This window comes from Ambystoma mexicanum, chromosome 4p (assembly GCF_040938575.1).
Source record: "Ambystoma mexicanum isolate Mex_15411 chromosome 4p, UKY_AmexF1_1, whole genome shotgun sequence".
Lineage (NCBI taxonomy): Eukaryota > Metazoa > Chordata > Amphibia > Caudata > Ambystomatidae > Ambystoma > Ambystoma mexicanum.
This window is the reverse complement of record NC_090927.1, coordinates 175,303,632-175,323,393: the sequence shown is the minus strand read 5'-3', so window position 1 is coordinate 175,323,393 and position 19,762 is coordinate 175,303,632. Positions and strand designations below refer to the sequence as shown.

General features: G+C 44.1%; 1 protein-coding gene across 1 annotated transcript in view; it reads left to right on the top strand.

The window, feature by feature from the left end:
* The window catches only part of LOC138453111 (L-gulonolactone oxidase-like), a 703,062-nt gene that overhangs the window by 286,777 nt on the left and 396,523 nt on the right, over positions 1–19,762 (top strand). Inside the window, exon 5 of the mRNA XM_069605641.1 lies at positions 7,303–7,393. Within this exon, the coding sequence (XP_069461742.1) occupies positions 7,303–7,393 (91 nt within the window). The remainder of the gene's footprint in view (positions 1–7,302; positions 7,394–19,762) is intronic.

Below are 19,762 nucleotides of genomic sequence, written 5' to 3'. Positions count from 1 at the left end.
CATGAGACCTAGACCTTCCAAATACATTGTGAGTACAGCTAGGACGGTGTGAAACCAAATCTCTTAGTTTCCAGTGATATAATTCAATCTATTTAATCTAAGTAGAACTGCCTCCTAACTGTCACTTGTCAATTCGGCAGCCGCATAGCTGTCACCTGTCATTTTTAAAAGCTGTCACCTGTCAATTTGAGTTACTTTAAATTCGAAAAACGACCTTTACGAAATCGTTCATATCTTTGGAACCGTTTGGGCTAGCTACTCCTTATACTCTTGCTGTAATCGTGATTCACGCATTCGCGAATTTTGCCGCGATTCGCGATTTGGTTAAAAATCCAGCCACGTGTGAAAACAGCAGCTTCCTTGCTTTCCTTTGCCAAAAATTCGTTTAACCTGCTAGTTACTCCTAGAGCATTGTTAAAGGGAGCCTGAGCTCATCCCAAGTATCTTTAACTCACCCTGAACCTCCTAAAGGGAATTAAAACCATTTTCAGCATATTCCTCACTTCATTGCCAGCACATATAAAAGCATTTTGGGCCTGTGTTTCAACTTCTATCCGTAGTCTAAGCTTGCTGGGGTGAACTGAATTACATTTGATTGCATGTCTGAGAACTGTGTGCTACTCTTCATTTCCTTACATTGCATAAGGGGGAAGTGGATTGCCAGAGAAAAGTGATTACATTGTTTTGTTGAAATCATATTGAGTATTTTCTGTACTGCATTTTCATTCAACATTGCATCCATCTGAACTTATATAAAGCATTCTCTACCACCTTATTCTTCTGTTCCTATTCACAAGTGTGCTACCTCATCCTTATACTACTCCTGGGTAACCAAATCAGTTCACTAGTAGGACATTATTCACTGTTGATCACTGCTCATGTTTTAAGTGTGATATTAATTATTAATTCATTATAAAAGTGTGATATATATATATATATACTGTTAATTTTTTTTTCAAATAAACCTTTTAAACTTGCAAAACAGAACTACTTCTTGGCTCAGTGGGGTCAGGGGGATTCTAAGAGAGGGGTGTTATATAGGGGTAGTCATCCAGAACTCATGAACTGGACATAAAGATATATCAATAAGGGTTTCCATTCAGTATCCCAGACTAGGCATTGACTTAGCTGTAGTGTTGAATTGAATCTTCTTACAGCACCAGCAGGAGCACGCAAAGGTAGATGCTTTGCGTGGGGGCATGTCTGTATACGTTTACTTTGCACAGAAAATTCCACGAATACGCGTGGCATGCATTTTTTACTCTGCGTGCAGGCTCGTGCAGTGTCGTTCTCGGCGTGCGGCAATTGTGCGAGAATTGCGCACCTTTCCATAAATCAGACCCTGAGAGTGAATTTAAAGGAGAGCTAGAAACAATTAACGTTGCAGTTTTGTTATCGTCCCTGGGTTCTGTTTAGTCTGTGTCTGAAATAGATGTATTGTTGCGTTCTTTTTATACACTACCCAGCTTCATTTGCTATGGAGGCAGCCTAATCACCTCTATGGAAACATAATTCACCCCCAGCCCACCCACGCCAGCGACACATGCAGAACATGATTGATATGCTTTTGTGGACAACCACAGCACTCCATCCATTATTTAAGAGGTGGAACACATACTAGCTCAGATGTTTGATTTCCATGAATAATAGAAATAGAGTAATTTGGTGATGTGTTCAGAGCATGATGAATATGGAGAGAAACAAATATAAAATAATAAAACTGATTCCTTTCATGAAAAGAGGCGTGGCCTCTGCAAATGGTCGCTTCCTCACTACGGCTATGATTGCTCTTCCAGTTCCATGGATCCTTTCCATGCAGCTAATTGTTAAGATCTGTCAAATTAATTGAATATGTTTCCTCTGTAGATCGTTCACAGTCGACTTTCTGAAGTTAGTTTCAGACATAAGTATCCCAAAAGCTGCAGACTGTTTAATTCTTTGTTTAGTTTCTTCTGGTGCGGAGATCTGCACAATACTAATAATCTAAGCAAGTTTCCACGTGCCTGGCACTGCCTCAGCCTGCCTGAACGCTATAATACAGATCCTACGTGAAAAGATGCCTTCCTCGGTGGTAAGGGATAAGACCTCCAAAGGAAGGTCTTAAATTGGTAAAACGTCACTGTCCATCATTTGCAGTTTGAGCTGCAGGTTTTGTGGCCTGCGCATTTTTTTTTTTATTAAAACGTTTTATATACCACTCCTGCGGACATTATGTGCAATGTAATCTATCTTAACTGGATGCAGTTTCACTGGCTTGATCAATTGCTCTTCATTGGGTGAATACCACTTTTGACATGACACGAAATTGGACATTTAGGGATGCACAGAACACCACGTTCTAAGCCTTGAAATAGTGCCATCACTTTCTTTCCACACACATACACAAGACCGTGCTCTAATGCTTAAGACATTCACCTGCCCTTGCAGACACACAGCAATGCTGCCCCCTTAGATCACCGTTGTTATTTGGTTCTAACACCACATTGCATGCACCAGCAACTACTTCTTAATAGACTTAACCAAGTGAGTACAGATTGAACCTGGACCACTTGAATTTCCTGTGAGTTTTCAGTCCTCAGCGACTCTGTTGTGTGGGAACATATAACCAATGCCTTCATTTTATGTTTCTTATTCTCTTTAGCACAGATACGTTTGATAGAAAAAAAAACGTAATTCTAACAAACATTAGAATGAGGCCTCAGTCGTTAGGGCTCCTGGCATAAAAACGACACCTGTTTTTGCTAGAGAGGCATCGATGCTGAGTTGCTAGGTCGGGAAAAGACCCGGGGCTACGCTGATGTCGGAACTGTCGGGACTGGGGGCTAGCTAGCCTTTTGGCTGTAGCTCCTGAGATTCTATCCGGGGCTACAACCAAAAGACCAGGGTCTATAGCCCCCTTAGCCGCCCCCTAGCAACGCCTCTTGTGTAGGGTGAACAATGGTGGTTTTGGTTGGGTCTTGGGTGGGACTATGAGCTGATGGAAAAGTGCAGGGTGCCATGAGCTGCAGAAGGTGGCAGGTAGCCCTCAATGTTATCACCAAGTCTGGGCATGTTGAGCTGGATCACATAACGTGAGGAATGAAGCATCAGGTGCACTGGAAATTAAAGATGGACAAGAGGTTGCATCTTCACAGGACTTGCAGCTCCTTGAAGGCCAGAAAGCAGAAGGCCGAAAGAGCGCATTGCAAAATAAGTTTGTCTGCACTAAAATATAAAACTGTATGAATTGGGGGCACTAGATGAGGCTGTGTGATAGTTTAGATAGGGGCATATCAATGTAATAAACTGTCTCTCTTCCTTGCTACTCTGCTAGATAGTGTGTAAACCACCTGGATGTTTAGGAGCCTCGGGTGTTACCTATGGATCAAGTGCATAACATCTTCAATGCTGTACCAGAGAACTGTGAGTTTAGCAAAAGCAAAATGATCACTTTGCTTTCAGTCCTAATATCTAGGGGCCTTATGTATGTATGCACTGTACTGTATTCATTGCGTTTTAAATAGCACACACCTACATGGGAAACATCAGGGCAGAGTGCATCAAGGGGCTAAGGTAAAAGTCTGGACTATCATGGATACAATTATAAGGGTATGATATTAATGGTACAGTTAGAAGGGCATTAAGAGATGTGATACAGAGGATTATAGAACATACATCCACATCAACAGGATTCTAAACGAATGCCCCAGCGAATTGAATGCCTTGCTTGAAAATAGAGGTTGTGTAACAAATCTGTGGAAGGTGTCCCTTCTCCCCTATGGGGAGGCCTTTCTCAAGGGACCCAGGTGGTGCGTCCACAGAACAATAGTCCCAATGGGGGTGTTGTACCGGGGGAGGATCACATGGGAGAAGAAGCCTCTTGTGGGGTTCAGCTAACCATTCCCTGAGAACTTGTATACCTCCGCTGTGTTACACCCTCCCTGTTTCTCCAAGCCAAGCTCTCCTTCCCTCTTTCCAACCAGTGCCAATATCTCATTTTTTAAGGTTAACCAACCTACACCTGATTAGTTGCCCTGAAAATACACATTTATTTCCACATTGCACCAGTACAAATACTGTGAAGAAGATGAACAGGAGAATGAAGGTCACTCCAGAGAACCGGAGTGAATGGTCTAGTCTCTCACAGCTTTTGATTGGCAAAAGGAAATGCAAAATAGCAGAGGGAAGCCAACATGGAGAGAGCCATCCTCCAACGAGGAAACCCAAGAGATGCCGACCCGGTGAACAGGGGACCGCAGCAGTAGATGGCATGGACAGAGGCGAACAGGAGTAGATGGCATGGACGGAGGTGAACAGGAGCATTACAGTAGTCCAGGGAAAAGGAGCTACTTTGTACGCTGCCCGAACGAACCCCTGTGTGCCCTGAAGTCTGGCAAGCCACCAGAAAGCAAGAGCACAGCTCGAGAAGACAGCAGTGACTGGTGGAGCAGCGACCGATGAGAAGATGAGCCGGAATGTGGCTGGAGATGGAAGGTCCAGCCCGAGCAAGAAGAATTGACCGGCGTAGACACCGCTGACCTGTGAGAGCTCCTGAACGCTACCGGAGCCTCACAGCAGAGCACTGGTGCTTGGAAGATGCAAACCACAGAAACAGGTGCTAGAAGTCGGGAAGAGTCTGGGAAGAAATGCAGAACACGAAATAAAAAGGTTGGGACCCTGAGAATAAGATAGAAAGAAAGAAACATGTGTATGCTTTGCAGGTGAATAAACCAAGCAGGCAAAAGACATAATTGTGAGTCTGGACCTGCACCAATATGAGAGCCAAAGAATAAGTGGGTCTGGGAACTTGACAGAAACAGAGACAGTATAGAAGGAAGCATATGCTTGGTAGGAGCGTAAACCAAGCTACTGCAACCATGCACTGCAGGTCTTTGACCCGCACCCACATGAGAACCAGAGAATAGGAGGGTTTGGGACCCTGAAAGCAAAATAGACAGAGCATAAGAAAATATACAGTTGGCAGGAGAGTACACCACACTGGTATAATACTGCATTGTGAGTCTGGAACTTTCACCAATTTGAAAATCTAAGAATACAGTGTAATTTATTCAAGAAGGTACGGAGCCTGGGACCTAAGAAGGTAAAGGAATTCACATAAGAAGGAGACACACTCCTCAGGTAGAACCAGAAGGAATCCAGGGAAAGGTGCTTAGCCCATGAAAAGGTACATTTCTTTTATTGCTTTTATCACGCGAGACATGGGGAACTTTTCTGTTGGCAAGAACTGTCATTATCATTTTAATTTCTGGAAAGATTGCCCTCACACATTAGATTTAATGTATTAGTGTAAGGGTCAGAAGCAGGGTTTTTGGACATGACAGTGACTTTTTGTTTGACATCCTAATGTTTTCCATAGATTTCTTTGAGGCATGGAAACCCCTCTTAGCTTTAGGGACAGAGAGACAGTTTCTCCTACCCTTTTACTGGTTAATAAAACTGTATGACCAAAACTATTTCACCTTTATGTCCGAGCCTTACTTCTGCAGCCTTACAGTTGCTACAAGTTTAGCTGGAGGTATAGTATTTTCAGTGTATGTTTGGAAATTATGCCCACAGACACCTCTAAACACTATATGTAAATGTAGCAGATAATCACAATCATTGTCGCTGGGAGGATAGCTCTGGGGCAACCTGCTCGCTTTGGAAGCTAACCGTCATGGAGCAACACAGGTTCGATCCCCGGGTCCGCGCTAAGAAACCTCTGGGCATTAAGCACATTAAAAATGACCAATTATGCAAATTATACAAATTGAAACATAGTAGGAAAGTATGTCCAGGGTCAGACACAGTGGCAGCGTGCTAAGTAAGAAGTACTTCCACCGCACAAGTGTGCATCCCGATTCTGATCCATGTGCCTACTACTGAGCAGCTTGTTACACAACATTTGCTTCAAACTTACATTTTTTTACACCCTTATCCTTGGTTTTCTAGGGGTGGGGCCTTCCTCCATACCACTTTCAAATATACTTCCCATCCTCTCTACGTAACTATTACCCGTATACTCTCCTTGTTTTTTTAGGATAATTTCATAACTGATTACAAAATACATTTGTGTTATTGATTAAAAAATGAATTTTTATAATCAGGCAGATTTTGCCTCTATTTGTAACTTGTTTTCACTCCTCACTGTGTCAAGGCTAGAAACCTGAAAGGCATACATCAGGGCTTTCACGCATTTTTTAGTAGCTAAACTTGAAAAGAATACTGACATCTTCCTTCCAGTGTGTGCTCTGCAAATGCAAATCTGTGCAAACAAAATAGCACAGTGAAACGGACAAGTTATGCAATATGTTACACCCCCTCTTATTTAACCACAAGCCTATACCAAAGCTATGACCCGCTGCCTCTGCTTCAAACATCACAAATGTACAACTCTAACTACAAGTATCATACTCAGTGTCTGACCAACACACACCCACACAGCAGGCACGAGGCCACCCTCTGGATCCAAAGCCATCAATGCCTCTGACACTTCACGCCTCAAAAGCTTACAAGCAGCGAGAGCTCAAAGTGCTTCAGATCTACAACCTCAACACAATGCACTGCAATCTTGTCTTTCCCTCTCCTCCCAACTAACCAAATCAAACCACTCTCTTCCGGAACCACCAGGGTGTCTGTGGACCATGCAAATGGCAGCGGTGCATGATACAAAATCTAATAACATAACATAACCAAAGAGTTCTTGTGACCGGACCTTTGTGCATACATTTGCTTGCTTATTTACACATCAAATTTCCTGCAACCTTCCTAGACTGTCCTTTACATGTCTCGCGTCGTCGCCTCATGTACTGTGCATTTTCAGTGGAAATATGCTAATTCCTTTTGGTGTTTATTGACTGGTTACCACACCTGGGCTGTTAGTATTGTTGTTTGTGGGAATCAAAATGCAAATAAAAAAACATATTAAAAAAAAGAATTGGGAACAATCTTAGGTTCGCATGATCCCCGAAAAAAAGAAAAACACCCTACAAACTGAACAGCTAACAGTCTATTAGTGGTTTATATGGCAATTCAAGACAGACTACTCTTACAACTAAGCAAATTACCAGGGGCCAAACCCATGTTGCCAAGACAAACACTTTGCTATCCTCCTGGCTGTGCTGCATTGATATATTTTGTTGCTATTGTGTTACATCGTTTTATCTTTTCAATGTGTTGATTTTCATATCTGCATATTTCTATAATATATATTATATAGTTCTAAAGCAATGTAGACCAACTTTATCAAAGATTTTGCATAGCTAGATGAGGATACAAATTACTTTTGAACCAACAAACATGTATTTTTATAATTTTTTGCAGTTTGGGGGCGATTTCGGAAGTGGCCGCAGCTGGAGTCATCGGAACAGGAACACACAATACAGGCATTCAGCACGGCATATTGTCTACACAGGTAAGAGTGGAGTACTTCTCTTCCTGGGTCCTTGACATGAACCGCACGCTATGGGCCGGTTCACATTGTTGTGTGACTTGGACAAAATTACTGCGATGGAGGGGGAATTATATAAGTATTTTAAGGGTTAGGGGATGTAGGTGGGATGGGAGTATTCAGTGGTGTTAGTGGTAGAGAAAGGGCATATGGGGCAACTCCCCATAAAAAAGTGAAAAGTTTGTCAAAGTAAATTACCACATAGTAATTTACTTGGGCAAACAACATAGGACCCTATGAGACATATCATAAGGGAAACTGATGATGTATTTCACTGGAAATGGGTGTAGTGGCATTGCAGCCAGAGGTCAGGCATTGCCCCAGTTTACAGAGCACTTTTATCTCCACCTGGCCTTCACCTTGTTTGAGAATAGATATGGAAAGACAGTGGCAGGTGGTGTGGAACTATGAGGGCAATCGTGTGCCAGTTGGCCATAGGATGTGTTAAAATGGCCCAGGAAAATTCTGAGTTACCAAGAGAATATGGAGTTAGTCAAAACCAGACTAAATAACGGAAGTAGGCAAAGTGCAAGGAAGAACCAAGCTTTATTAACCTCAAAATAAAGCAGGAACAGACTACAGGCATGGAATCCTTGACGCTCTCGCTGGGTACATAAAAAACAATGGTTTACATATTCAACATTTGTCATAACTGACATCATACTCTAATCTTAGTTACCAAAAACCTATGGGGAACTGGCATTGGTTAGTGGTGGTGATTAAATATACATTCGATAGCGGGTAGATTTCGAATTGGGTAACATTTATCTGATGGCTCCTCCTGAGACCACCTGTAAATTGATAAAGGTAAAAAGACATCATTTCTGTAATATGTAATTGGCTGGAATCCCACTTCATGGACGGCGTAACATTGGGGATGTTCATTGTTTGGCTTCTTCCTAACCAACCTTGGACAATTGACAGGCTTGTCAAGACATGGGCCCGGTGTTCTGACTTGAGTGTCGTGTAGACCGATGAGACCTCCGTCCCCAAGTGACGTACAGGGGAACTAAAAGAAACCCGCTGTACGACCTTTGAGGCCACAGGTGGGAGATGACTTCCCAGATCCACGGAACCTCTGGAACACCGATGCTGCTGTCAAAAAGGAACGAGGTTAAGTACCAGGCAACTACAATACATATTCAGTAAATCAAAGGATCTAAAAGGTCTTACCTATCGGGTGTTGGGAAACCCCAGGAAACCTAGTAGAGGTTCGAGACTCAGATGATGCGGCGGTCCCAGAAATAGTGGGACCGTAAGATAGCGTGGCTGCAGGATCAGCCACCTGTAGGAGTGAAGGCGTGACTTGAATCCCCAGAAGGGAAATAGCGTAGGAGTTCAGTAAAGTACCAAGGGATGATCCAAAGACAAGTCAGGATGTAGTCCAAAGTCCGGCAACAGGTAAATAGTTCCAAGCAAAGGTACAAAGGGTATCCGAAGGAGTCCGAGGTAGAGTTCCGTGGTCAAGGTAACCGTGGAGCAATAAGTAACGCCAAACAGAGTCTGAAGACAGCTGAGAAGCAATGAGTGTTCTGTCTCTCAGACCTTTATACTGTGCGTCTCTGGGTCATGAGACGTCTCTGGGTCATGTGACGTCCAGCGAGGTCACGTGAGGAACGCCACTCTGGATCACGTGATCGACGTGGAGACGTAACACCGCCCCTTCTGCTTTACGTTCTCCAAGGCAATTGCCAATGCAGAAAGGGTTGCAATCGAGCCCGTACACCAAAGCTGGTACGGAGTTTCCGGTCCTTTGGGTTCACCGAATCACTTGAGCCTCGAACCGTGGGAGGAGGTGTTGGGGAAATGTGAGCAGTGTTCTGGTGTGTAGCGGACTGGTGTGCAGAGGATCGCCTAACATAGCCCCTCCCCAATGGCCCACGACCCCGTGGGCAGGACGGATGATCCCTATGGAAGCGGGCCACCAACCGAGGGGCGTCTAGATCCAAGGCAGAAACCCAAGAACGCTCCTCTGGGCCGTAACCCTTCCAATCCACTAGATACTGGAGCCTACCCCTAAACCATCAGGACCCCAAAATGGCCGACACCTCAAAGACATCAGGAGAGGCCAAGGACACCGGCGCAACAGGGGCTCGGAGACGGACAGAGCCGGGACAAGGTTTGAGGAGGGAGACATGGAATACAGGATGGATACGCCAAGAACTAGGAAGCACTAGATGAAACGCCACCGGGTTCACAATCTGAGAGATTACATATGGGGCGACAAAACGAGGCAGCAATTTCCGGCAACCCACTAGGCGAAGATGACGTGAAGACAACCAGACCCTAGAACCCACCACCAAAGGAGGAGCAGCTAGACGTTTGCCATCCACACGGGCCTTCATAGAAGCCTTTGCTTCAGTGAGATGGACCACAGTACTAGCATGTATAGCAGACAGATCCCTAAGACATGTCGTGGCCGCAGGATTTGAAGAAATAGAAGCATCAGGGACCGGCAAGACCTTGGGATGTTGGCCGTAGAGGGCGTAGAAAGGCGAATAACCTGTAGCTGAATGAGCCGCGTTATTGTATGCGAACTCAGCAAGCCGTATAACGGCCAACCAGGAGGTCTGGTGTTGCAATATAAGGCAGCGAAGATACTGCTCCATGGATTGATTTGTCCTTTCAGTCTGCCCATCAGTCTCAGGATGATAGGCCGAAGAATACCTGGTATCAATGCCCAACAATTTAGTCAACGACCTCCAAAAACGAGAGGTGAACTGTGATCCTCGATCGGATATAATGATCGAAGGGAGTCCAAATAACATGAACACGTGTTCAAAAAACAAGTCCGCCAAGACCGGAGCCGAAGGAATACCCTTACAAGGAACAAAACGAGCCATTTTTGTGAACGTGTCCACCACTACCCAGATGGAGTCAAAACCTCGTGACTTGGGGAGATCGGTAACGAAATCCATAGACAGTGTATGCCAAGGTCTGGGAGGTACCGGAAGCGGAAGTAGTAACCCAACCGGTCGGCCTCTCCGATGTTTAGCCTGAGCACACACTGCGCACGAATTAACATAACACTCCACATCGCGCTTCATAGAGGGCCACCAACACCAGCGCTTGAGAAGATCTAAAGTGCGCTCCTGACCGGGATGGGCATTAAAAGGAGCATCATGAGACCACTCAAGGGCCAAATTACGAGTGTCAGGTGTGGGAAGAAACAGGCGTTCATGCACGAAAGGCAAACCATCAGAATACACAGGGTCCCATTCTCGCAACTGTTCGGAATGAATGCTAGTCCAGGTTCGGACCGAGTCTAATAATGACAATGAGGCTGTACAGAGACAAATTACATGACTTTTTCCGAGAACAGAGTCAGGGAAGGTTGGCAACTCGACCCCACCCGGGGAACGTGACAAGGCGTCTGCTTTACCATGTGAAGTTCCAGGACAATGCATAATACGAAAATCAAAAGAGGAAAAGAAAAGATGCCATCGAACCTGTCTGCTATTAATGCACTTCAATGAAGCCATGTCCTGTAAATTTCGATGATCTGAGTATACAGTGATTGGATGTCTAGCCCCCAGAAGATGATGGCGCCAAACACGAAAGGCGTCCATGACAGCCAGGATTTCCTTCTCCGTAACGGTGTAGTGAGTCTCAGTACTGGAGAACTTACGGGAATGGTATGCCACTGGGTGTAATTTGCCTGTTGTAGGACATGATTGGGACAATACCGCACCGAGAGCAAAAGAAGAGGCATCCGCCTCAACTATGAATGGAAGATCAGGATTGGGGTGCTGGAGCACCAGTGCGGTAGTGAAAGCGGTTTTCAAAGCCTCAAAAGCCTCCTGATGTTCCCTTTGCCAACGATAGGGTACCTGAGGACTGGTTAGGGCCATGAGCGGGGCAACGATTGTGGAAAAGGAGGAAATGAAACGCCTATAAAAGTTGGCGAAGCTCAAAAAGGACTGTAAGGACTTGAGTGTTTGAGGTATTGGCCACTCTAAGACTGCTCTGACCTTGGAATCGTTCATGGATAACGCTCCCGGAGTAATGTGAAATCCCAGAAACTCAACAGACGTTTTATGAAACTGACATTTCTCAGGTTTGGCAAATAAGGAATGTTTTCTGAGACGGGATAGAACTTCTCTGACATGTTTTACATGGTCATCAAGATTACGAGAAAAGATCAAGATGTCGTCCAAGTACACAACCATGTATACATCCAAAATATCCCTGAATATGTCATTCATAAAGCGTTGGAACGTGGCCGGGGCATTACACAGACCGAAGGGCATGACTAGGTATTCATACAAGCCGTAACGAGTACAGAAAGCAGTTTTCCACTCATCGCCCTCGCGAACGCGTACTAAATTGTATGCGCCGCGCAGATCAAGCGTGGTGAAAACAGAAGCATGTGATAAGCGGTCCAGAAGGGGTGTGATTAACGGAATAGGATACCTATCCTTTTTTGTGATGGCATTAAGACGCCGATAATCCACACAAGGACGTAAATCCCCCTCTTTCTTAGGTACAAAAAATATAGGGCTTGCAGCTGGTGAAGTAGAGGGGCGGATGTGTCCTAAACGAAGGGAGTTCTGTACATACTCTTTCAATGCTAGTTCCTCCGAAGGAGATGAAGAATAAATCCTGCCCGAAGGAATATAGGTCTATGTGGAGGTAGTACCTCAGAAGAGCCACGATCAAAAACTGATTTGAATGCTTTGTACTCAGACGGAATGCCAGACACCAACCCCCCAACGGTATGAGGAGTCACAAGCTCAGATCCATCAACACTCAGCGTGAGCTGAGCTAAGGCTCCCAAAGCCCGAGAAGGGGTATCAGTTGTTTGATGGGTCGGGAGACAATAATTCTGACAGATCTCGGATTCGAAGAGCACAGTGCCTGATTGCCAATTAATCAGCGGATTGTGTTCACGTAACCATGGTATCCCTAATATGATACCGAATTGAGGTGTGGTGATTAAGTCAAAACTTAAGGTCTCTGTGTGAATATCTTGTATGGTCAACAAGAGAGGTGCAGTTTGGTGTCTAACAGGACCAGAAACTAAGGCAGAGCCATCTACGGCTTGAACAAGTTCAGGTCGGGTTTTTACCACTAAAGGTAGGTTGAGAGAATGGGCTAAATTAATGTCTGTAATTTCCAGTAGCACCTGAATCAATGATGATTGTGACTGTATGAAGAAGGCCTGTAGAGGGACATAGCGTAGCGTTTACAGAGACGGGTTGAACACGAGCAAAGGCAAGAGGGGTACCCGGAGATGGAGACTGAACACTCGACCTGCTCTCCGGATCTAAGGTCGAGCTGTCCGAAAAACCTGGCTCTTCTTGGGACGTCGAGGACACTCTTTCACATAATGTCCCGTGGTGCCACAATAAAAGCATGCATTATCCACCCTTCTACGTTCTCTCTCAGATGTTGTAATAGGACTACGTAAACCTCCAACTTGCATGGGTTCTTCCGTACTGGAAGCAGGAGTACTGGCAAGTGTAGGATGGGAAGAAACCCCCAACTCGGCTCTACGCTCCGATTGCCGTGCATCTACTTGTAGTGCAAGATCAACTAGTTCCTGATACTGAGTGGGCATAGAAGGGATCACTGCTAAAGCATCTTTCATTATGTTACTCAACCCTCTATAAAAGACAACTGCCCGCTTGCTTTCTGGCCATGCTGTTTCAGCAACTAATTGATTGAACCGAGTGATGTATTCTATCAAAGTCCTTCTACCCTGAGTTAGTTCTAACAACTCCAAATCCCTAGACTGTGCCTTGTGTCGGGTATCAAATACTCGAGACATTTCTAGAACCAACAGATCAAAGTCATAAAGGACTGGGTTATTATTCTCCAACAGAGGGTTAGCCCAAGCGGCAGCTGTCCCGGCTAAATGGGAAAGGGCAAAGGCGGCTTTAGCAGTGGAGGTAGGAAAGGCCAAAGGTCTGCACAAGAAATGTAACTTGCACTGGTTAATGAAGGTCCTGAATTTCTTGGGGTCACCTTGAAAACGTTCAGAAGCGGCCAGGGGGGTAGGGGTTGGGAGGATCACCGGAGTTGAGACTGTAGTATTAGCAAAGGGAGGAGGTGTGGTTGAGGAACTAGCATCTCCGAACTCAGGGTCTGCAGGCAGGGAATGCTGGACACTCTGTATGGAGTCTAACCTTTGGTGGATCACCGTATTCGCGGCGGCCATATCTGCCCTTAATACTGTAATCGCCTGGACTAAAGCAGCTATGGGTTCTTCCGTGGATCCCTGCATTGTCTAGCACGACTATACGGCTTCTCAGTCTGTTCTGACTTGAGTGTCGTGTAGACCGATGAGACCTCCGTCCCCAAGTGACGTACAGGGGAACTAAAAGAAACCTGCTGTACGACCTTTGAGGCCACAGGTGGGAGATGACTTCCCAGATCCACGGAACCTCTGGAACACCGATGCTGCTGTCAAAAAGGAACGAGGTTAAGTACCAGGCAACTACAATACATATTCAGTAAATCAAAGGATCTAAAAGGTCTTACCTATCGGGTGTTGGGAAACCCCAGGAAACCTAGTAGAGGTTCGAGACTCAGATGATGCGGCGGTCCCTGAAATAGTGGGACCGTAAGATAGCGTGGATGCAGGATCAGCCACCTGTAGGAGTGAAGGCGTGACTTGAATCCCCAGAAGGGAAATAGCGTAGGAGTTCAGTAAAGTACCAAGGGATGATCCAAAGACAAGTCAGGATGTAGTCCAAAGTCCGGCAACAGGTAAATAGTTCCAAGCAAAGGTACAAAGGGTATCCGAAGGAGTCTGAGGTAGAGTTCCGTGGTCAAGGTAACCGTGGAGCAATAAGTAACGCCAAACAGAGTCTGAAGACAGCTGAGAAGCAATGAGTGTTCTGTCTCTCAGACCTTTATACTGTGCGTCTCTGGGTCATGTGACATCCCTGGGTCATGTGACGTCCAGCAAGGTCACATGAGGAACGCCACTCTGGATCACGTGATCGACGTGGAGACGTAACACCGCCCCTTCTGCTATACGTTCTCCAAGGCAATTGCCAATGCAGAAAGGGTTGCAATCGAGCCCGTACACCAAAGCTGGTACGGAGTTTCCGGTCCTTTGGGTTCACCGAATCACTTGAGCCTCGAACCGTGGGAGGAGGTGTTGGGGAAATGTGAGCAGTGTTCTGGTGTGTAGCGGACTGGTGTGCAGAGGATCGCCTAACACCCGGCACGAGAAGGAGGAGAGACCTCCACGGTCTGCTTTCCTTTCAATTTAAAAAGATAACATCCCTCATTTCTAAGCCATGAGTCGGGCTGATCTCTTTGTATTTGGCCTTGTGTGGCATCTCTTAACTGGGGATACATGTAAGGAATAAATCAGGTTTCCTATTTTTTTTAAAAAAATGTTTAAAGTGCCATAGCCACAGCAAAATTATGACTTTTAAGACATATCACATATACATATAAAATGCATGCATATAAAATAAACCATTTTAAAATTCAACAGAAGAAAAGTAATTATTAGACTAAAGGAAAACAAAAAGAAAAAAGACAAGAGAATCTCTAAAAATCAAAATACATCAAAGTACAATATGTAATAAACTGGAAAGATCATTAAGAGTTCATGTGAGATTCCCTGATCCCTCAATCTCTGTTGAGGTATCTGTCATTCCAGCCAAATTCAAGTCTCTCAGAAGGTTGACAACTTCAACTGTTAGAAAGATTTCATGTCCTGAGGCAAGCCTGTCCCAGAACACCAGTTCAAGAGTCTAACATCATGCACGAATCTGTGAAATCTCACAACGCTGTGAGTACATGCTCCTGTACATCCTGACAGCAAGTGTATAATTGATTGCCGCTTTAAATCATCATATTTATCACACAAATCATTTAGATATTTGTCTTTATCTCTAATATAGAGAAGCTCTAAAGTCGGAAGAAGATATAGCCTAAATCTCCTAAAATCCATTCTCATAATCGGATCAGGCGATTTCGTAAAATACATAGATTAAAAAGACCTTGGTTTATCCGTCAGGGTAATCAATGGTAATATTTTAGCTTGCCTCATATTTCTTTATTTTCATGGATTATTTTACTTTATCTGGCTTCTGAATCAACATTTCTATAGTACAGTCAGACTGACTGAAAATGTCATTAGATTTTGTTCTCAAGATGTTCAAAAAACAATTGTCAGATCCTCATATAAAGAAGAGCGGGGAGGATCAAGTTTTAACCTATATGTAGATATCCATCTCCACTCCAATCAACCCAACAAAGAAGTGAGACCCAGCTCATATTTGACCGAGGTTATAGGGACACAATTAGGAAGGTGCAGCGTGCTCTTCCAGAGTTTTGCTTAAATTTTGTCACACTCCCGGTCAAAAGATTGAGGATTAATGTCCCAACCAAAAAGAATAATCCGTACAAGCTTACCAACATACAATGTAATTACTGACATGATGGAGAACTTGCAATAAAGTAAAAAGATCTTCTTCATTTGGAAAGCCAAGTTTATTATGTTTAGATCTAAAGATAGGAGGAGGTACTTTTTACTAGGACTGGTTCTTATCTGTGAGCCTAAATAAGTCAATTCTTTTACAATCGGGGTAGTCAAAGTATTAATTTGCGAACTGAATGGTTTAACAATCTTCGAAGGATGTTTAAAGATAACTATTTCCGATTTTTTAGGATTAATTGATATATCATTCTTCAGGGAATAATTAGTTAATGTAGTTAATAATCGTTGGAGCCCAACTTTTGTGTAGTCGATGACAACAATGTCATTGGCATACGCTAGCCAGTTTACTTTGACATTTCCAACTAATCAGTCCCACCTTCTCCAGCGATTGATATCAATCTGCTAAAAATAATATGAAAAGGAAAGGTGGCATCAAGCAACCTTGGCAGACTCCCCTTTTAATATTAATAGATCTTGAGAGATTTCCCAATCTCGACATTCTCACTCTCATAGTGTAGTTTTGATGGAGTTCAATTATTGCCAGTAAGATATCCGGCACTCCCCAACTTTTCATTTTTTTCCAAAGCAAATTTGAATTGATTGTATCGAAGGCCATGGATAAATCTCCCCAGGCCCCGCAAAGGGGACAACCACCTTTTTTGTGAGACTCAGCAGTGATGCAATTTAAGATTAGACCATTTAGAGAGGTTGATAGCCCCCTCCCAAAACCAGTTTGCTGCTTTGGAATAATTCCCTGCTGCTTTGCCCAAGCCTCAAGTTCGCCCAGTACAAGACCTGTAAAGATTTTTCCATCCGCATCCAATAATGAGAATGGACGATAGTTGGATGCTAATAGACAATCTCCTTTTTTGTAGATTGGAATTACAATCGAAGATCTCCAAGAGTCTCTTATCTGTGTTTGTTGCTAATGAATAGACAGTTTTCTTTAATTATGGATCACATGTGATGAGACCATGATTGGAATTATTTCACCCTGCATTTATTTGGAATTTAGCTAACATTATTGTGAGTGTTATGGTTTCTCTTGCCACTGTGGACACTCTTGAGTTATTCTTCATGGTGTCTTTTGGTTATAGTTGTCCTGCACCGTGCTTATAAAGGCTGGTTGTACTCTTATTAAACTTTAAACTGGGAGTAACTTTGTGCGTCCTGGGAATTGCTATCTGGTGCTTTCACTGCAACGTTCTGACCCTCCCTTAATTCTCAGTAACCTTGGCTTTGGTTGCCAGGTCCTGCCTGATCTCTGCATGGATCTGTATTTCTGTGGTTTCCACATTTTGTGTTCTCTTGAAGCCTAGAGGCCTTTGTCTAATTGAAATTGTGTTGCAGCTTCCATTTTAGAAAAGATGACTGTCCATTAGAGTTGCACTTCTTTATTAGTAAGCTATATGTGCGTGTCGTCCATGCTACATTCAGGTTATCCTTTGCTTATTTTAGTATTCTTTATGTCTTATGGATGCTATGTGAAATTTCTTCATCTATAAATGCATATATTACCTAGTGTGCGTTCTTCATGTTGAGTGCACCTTTGCTTTGTGGCTGATGCATGCATATGCATTGTTGCAATGTTAATTTTAATACTCTCACCATTTTTAGGACAGATTATGTCCATATCTTGCTGTACCTTCCTGTGATAAGGGTGGTAGGGTTGCCTTAGTGAGTAACATTTCTCACCTGTGCGGTATTGGGCCAGGGGAGGGGCAGGAGCTATGGATGACATATTCATCTGCCTCCCAGAAGCTGACTGTGCACTTCCCAGCCCCGAGCCACTACGGTCAATTTGCATCCTAAAAAGAATGCAAGGTTTGCTAGACTAAGCATCTGTTAGACTTTTTTTTATTTTTAATTTTTATGTTTTCTTTTTGTTCTTGCATCAATAGGTCATACTCATTGCTGTGCAAGGTATACTTCAACATTGTACTGTGAAGAGTTGTTCTTTGAATTCCTTATATGTCATCCTTCTATTCTAATCATTTATTTTATTTTATACCACACCATTCTGCTCCAAATTTTCATCATGCTAAATTATATTGCCATCTGATGTTGTTTAGTACCTCTATTGTTTAAAACCTCTAGATTTTCATGTGTTTCACCATTTGAGAGTGGCGCGTGAGAAGGACCTTTGAAGTGCTCTATTGCTATATTTTGGTACTTGTCCTTATTATTCCTTATAGTGGGGATCAAGTGTGGAGTAGAACGCAGGGATGCCATTAGTGGTTCACCAGGGGTCACACCTGCAATCCTGCGACCCCTGAGGTCTCCCATGCTACCCCTGTGGTCTCCCTTGCAAAACCTAAAAAATAAATGTATTTTCTTTTTTATTTAAATGGAAGCACCCGTGTAAGTCCCGTGAAGTCCCGCTTTGCCGCGGACCCTGCTTCCAGCGTTTCTTATCGTGGATCCTTGGATTTTGGACTGTCAAACTACAAGCCCCAGCAGGCTCAACTACAATAAGGGCTGGGCGGAGCTAAATAAGCTCAGGGGCGCGCGCATCGCGCGCGCGCACCCGTGTAAGTCCCGTGAAGTCCCGCTTTGCCGCGGACCCTGCTTCCAGCGTTTCTTATCGTGGATCCTTGGATTTTGGACTGTCAAACTACAAGCCCCAGCAGGCTCAACTACAATAAGGGCTGGGCGGAGCTATATAAGCTCAGGGGCGCGCGCATCGCGCGCGCGCACCCGTGTAAGTCCCGTGAAGTCCCGCTTTGCCGCGGACCCTGCTTCCAGCGTTTCTTATCGTGGATCCTTGGATTTTGGACTGTCAAACTACAAGCCCCAGCAGGTGAAAGATAAGGGAGAACAGTTGATTGTGCAAAGGACTAATTAGCTTTAAAGCTAAGAACAAGACTCTAATATACTTCTCTCCTTGTTTAGGCTCAACTACAATAAGGGCTGGGCGGAGCTATATAAGCTCAGGGGCGCGCGCATCGTGCGCGCGCACCCGTGTAAGTCCCGTGAAGTCCCGCTTTGCCGCTTTGCCACGGTGACGCGGTTATCGTGGGAGAGCTAGGTTTTAAGAATTCCATGATTAAATACTAATACTGGTTTTAAATTTTTTAAAAGCAAAGAGAGGCATTATCGTGAATCAAGTAAGAGTCAACTATGCTCACCCTTAGATCTGGTATGCCTTGTGCGGAACGTGTGCGTGCCTTATTGGAGTCTACCTCAAGAGATAGCCCAGCGTTATCCTCAAAAACGACGTGTTCTTTTGTTAAAAGTGCGCCTCTGGAGATGCGAACAAAGAAGAAAAGATCACGACTTGACTTTGTTACAGGTGACCTGAGAGACTACGGATTTGATGTTGGTCGATCTCCACGTCCTGTGGCTCGAACTGTTGAATGTAATAATTTAAGTGTATCAAATGTTGAGGCGCATCCCTTCAATAACGAACAAGTGGGTTCTGCTATCCAGCAAACTGCTCTTAGCCCACGGTTGTCTCAGGCCACAAGTGTTGGTAATGAGCAGGGAGAGCAACATTGTAATATCTCTTTATCGGACTCAATGTTGCTGCTGAACGCCCGCTCAGGAGTTGTTAGTTTAGCACCTCTATCTATGCAGAAGCAAGAGTCTGTTGCTGTTGAAGACAATGCAATTATAGAGCTGGAGTCATCGGACTCTTGTTTTGTGGCCAAAGATGATGAATCTGACCTTTCTAAATCCCCTGTTTTATTTAAAAATGGAGACATTTCAGAATCAGAAAGCTCCATCTCATTTATCCCACCGACTCCGAGGAGACTAAATAGTGATAGTTCAGCTGCAAGCCCGACTTTGGTAATAAAAAATGCAGCTCCTGTAACATTAGAAGTAATGAATATGGCCCTGATGTCCCTCGCTAAATTATTTGAAGCTTTAGATTCAAAGATTAACTCATTACAAAATAATGTTGAATCTATCTTGAGGTCACAGAAGGC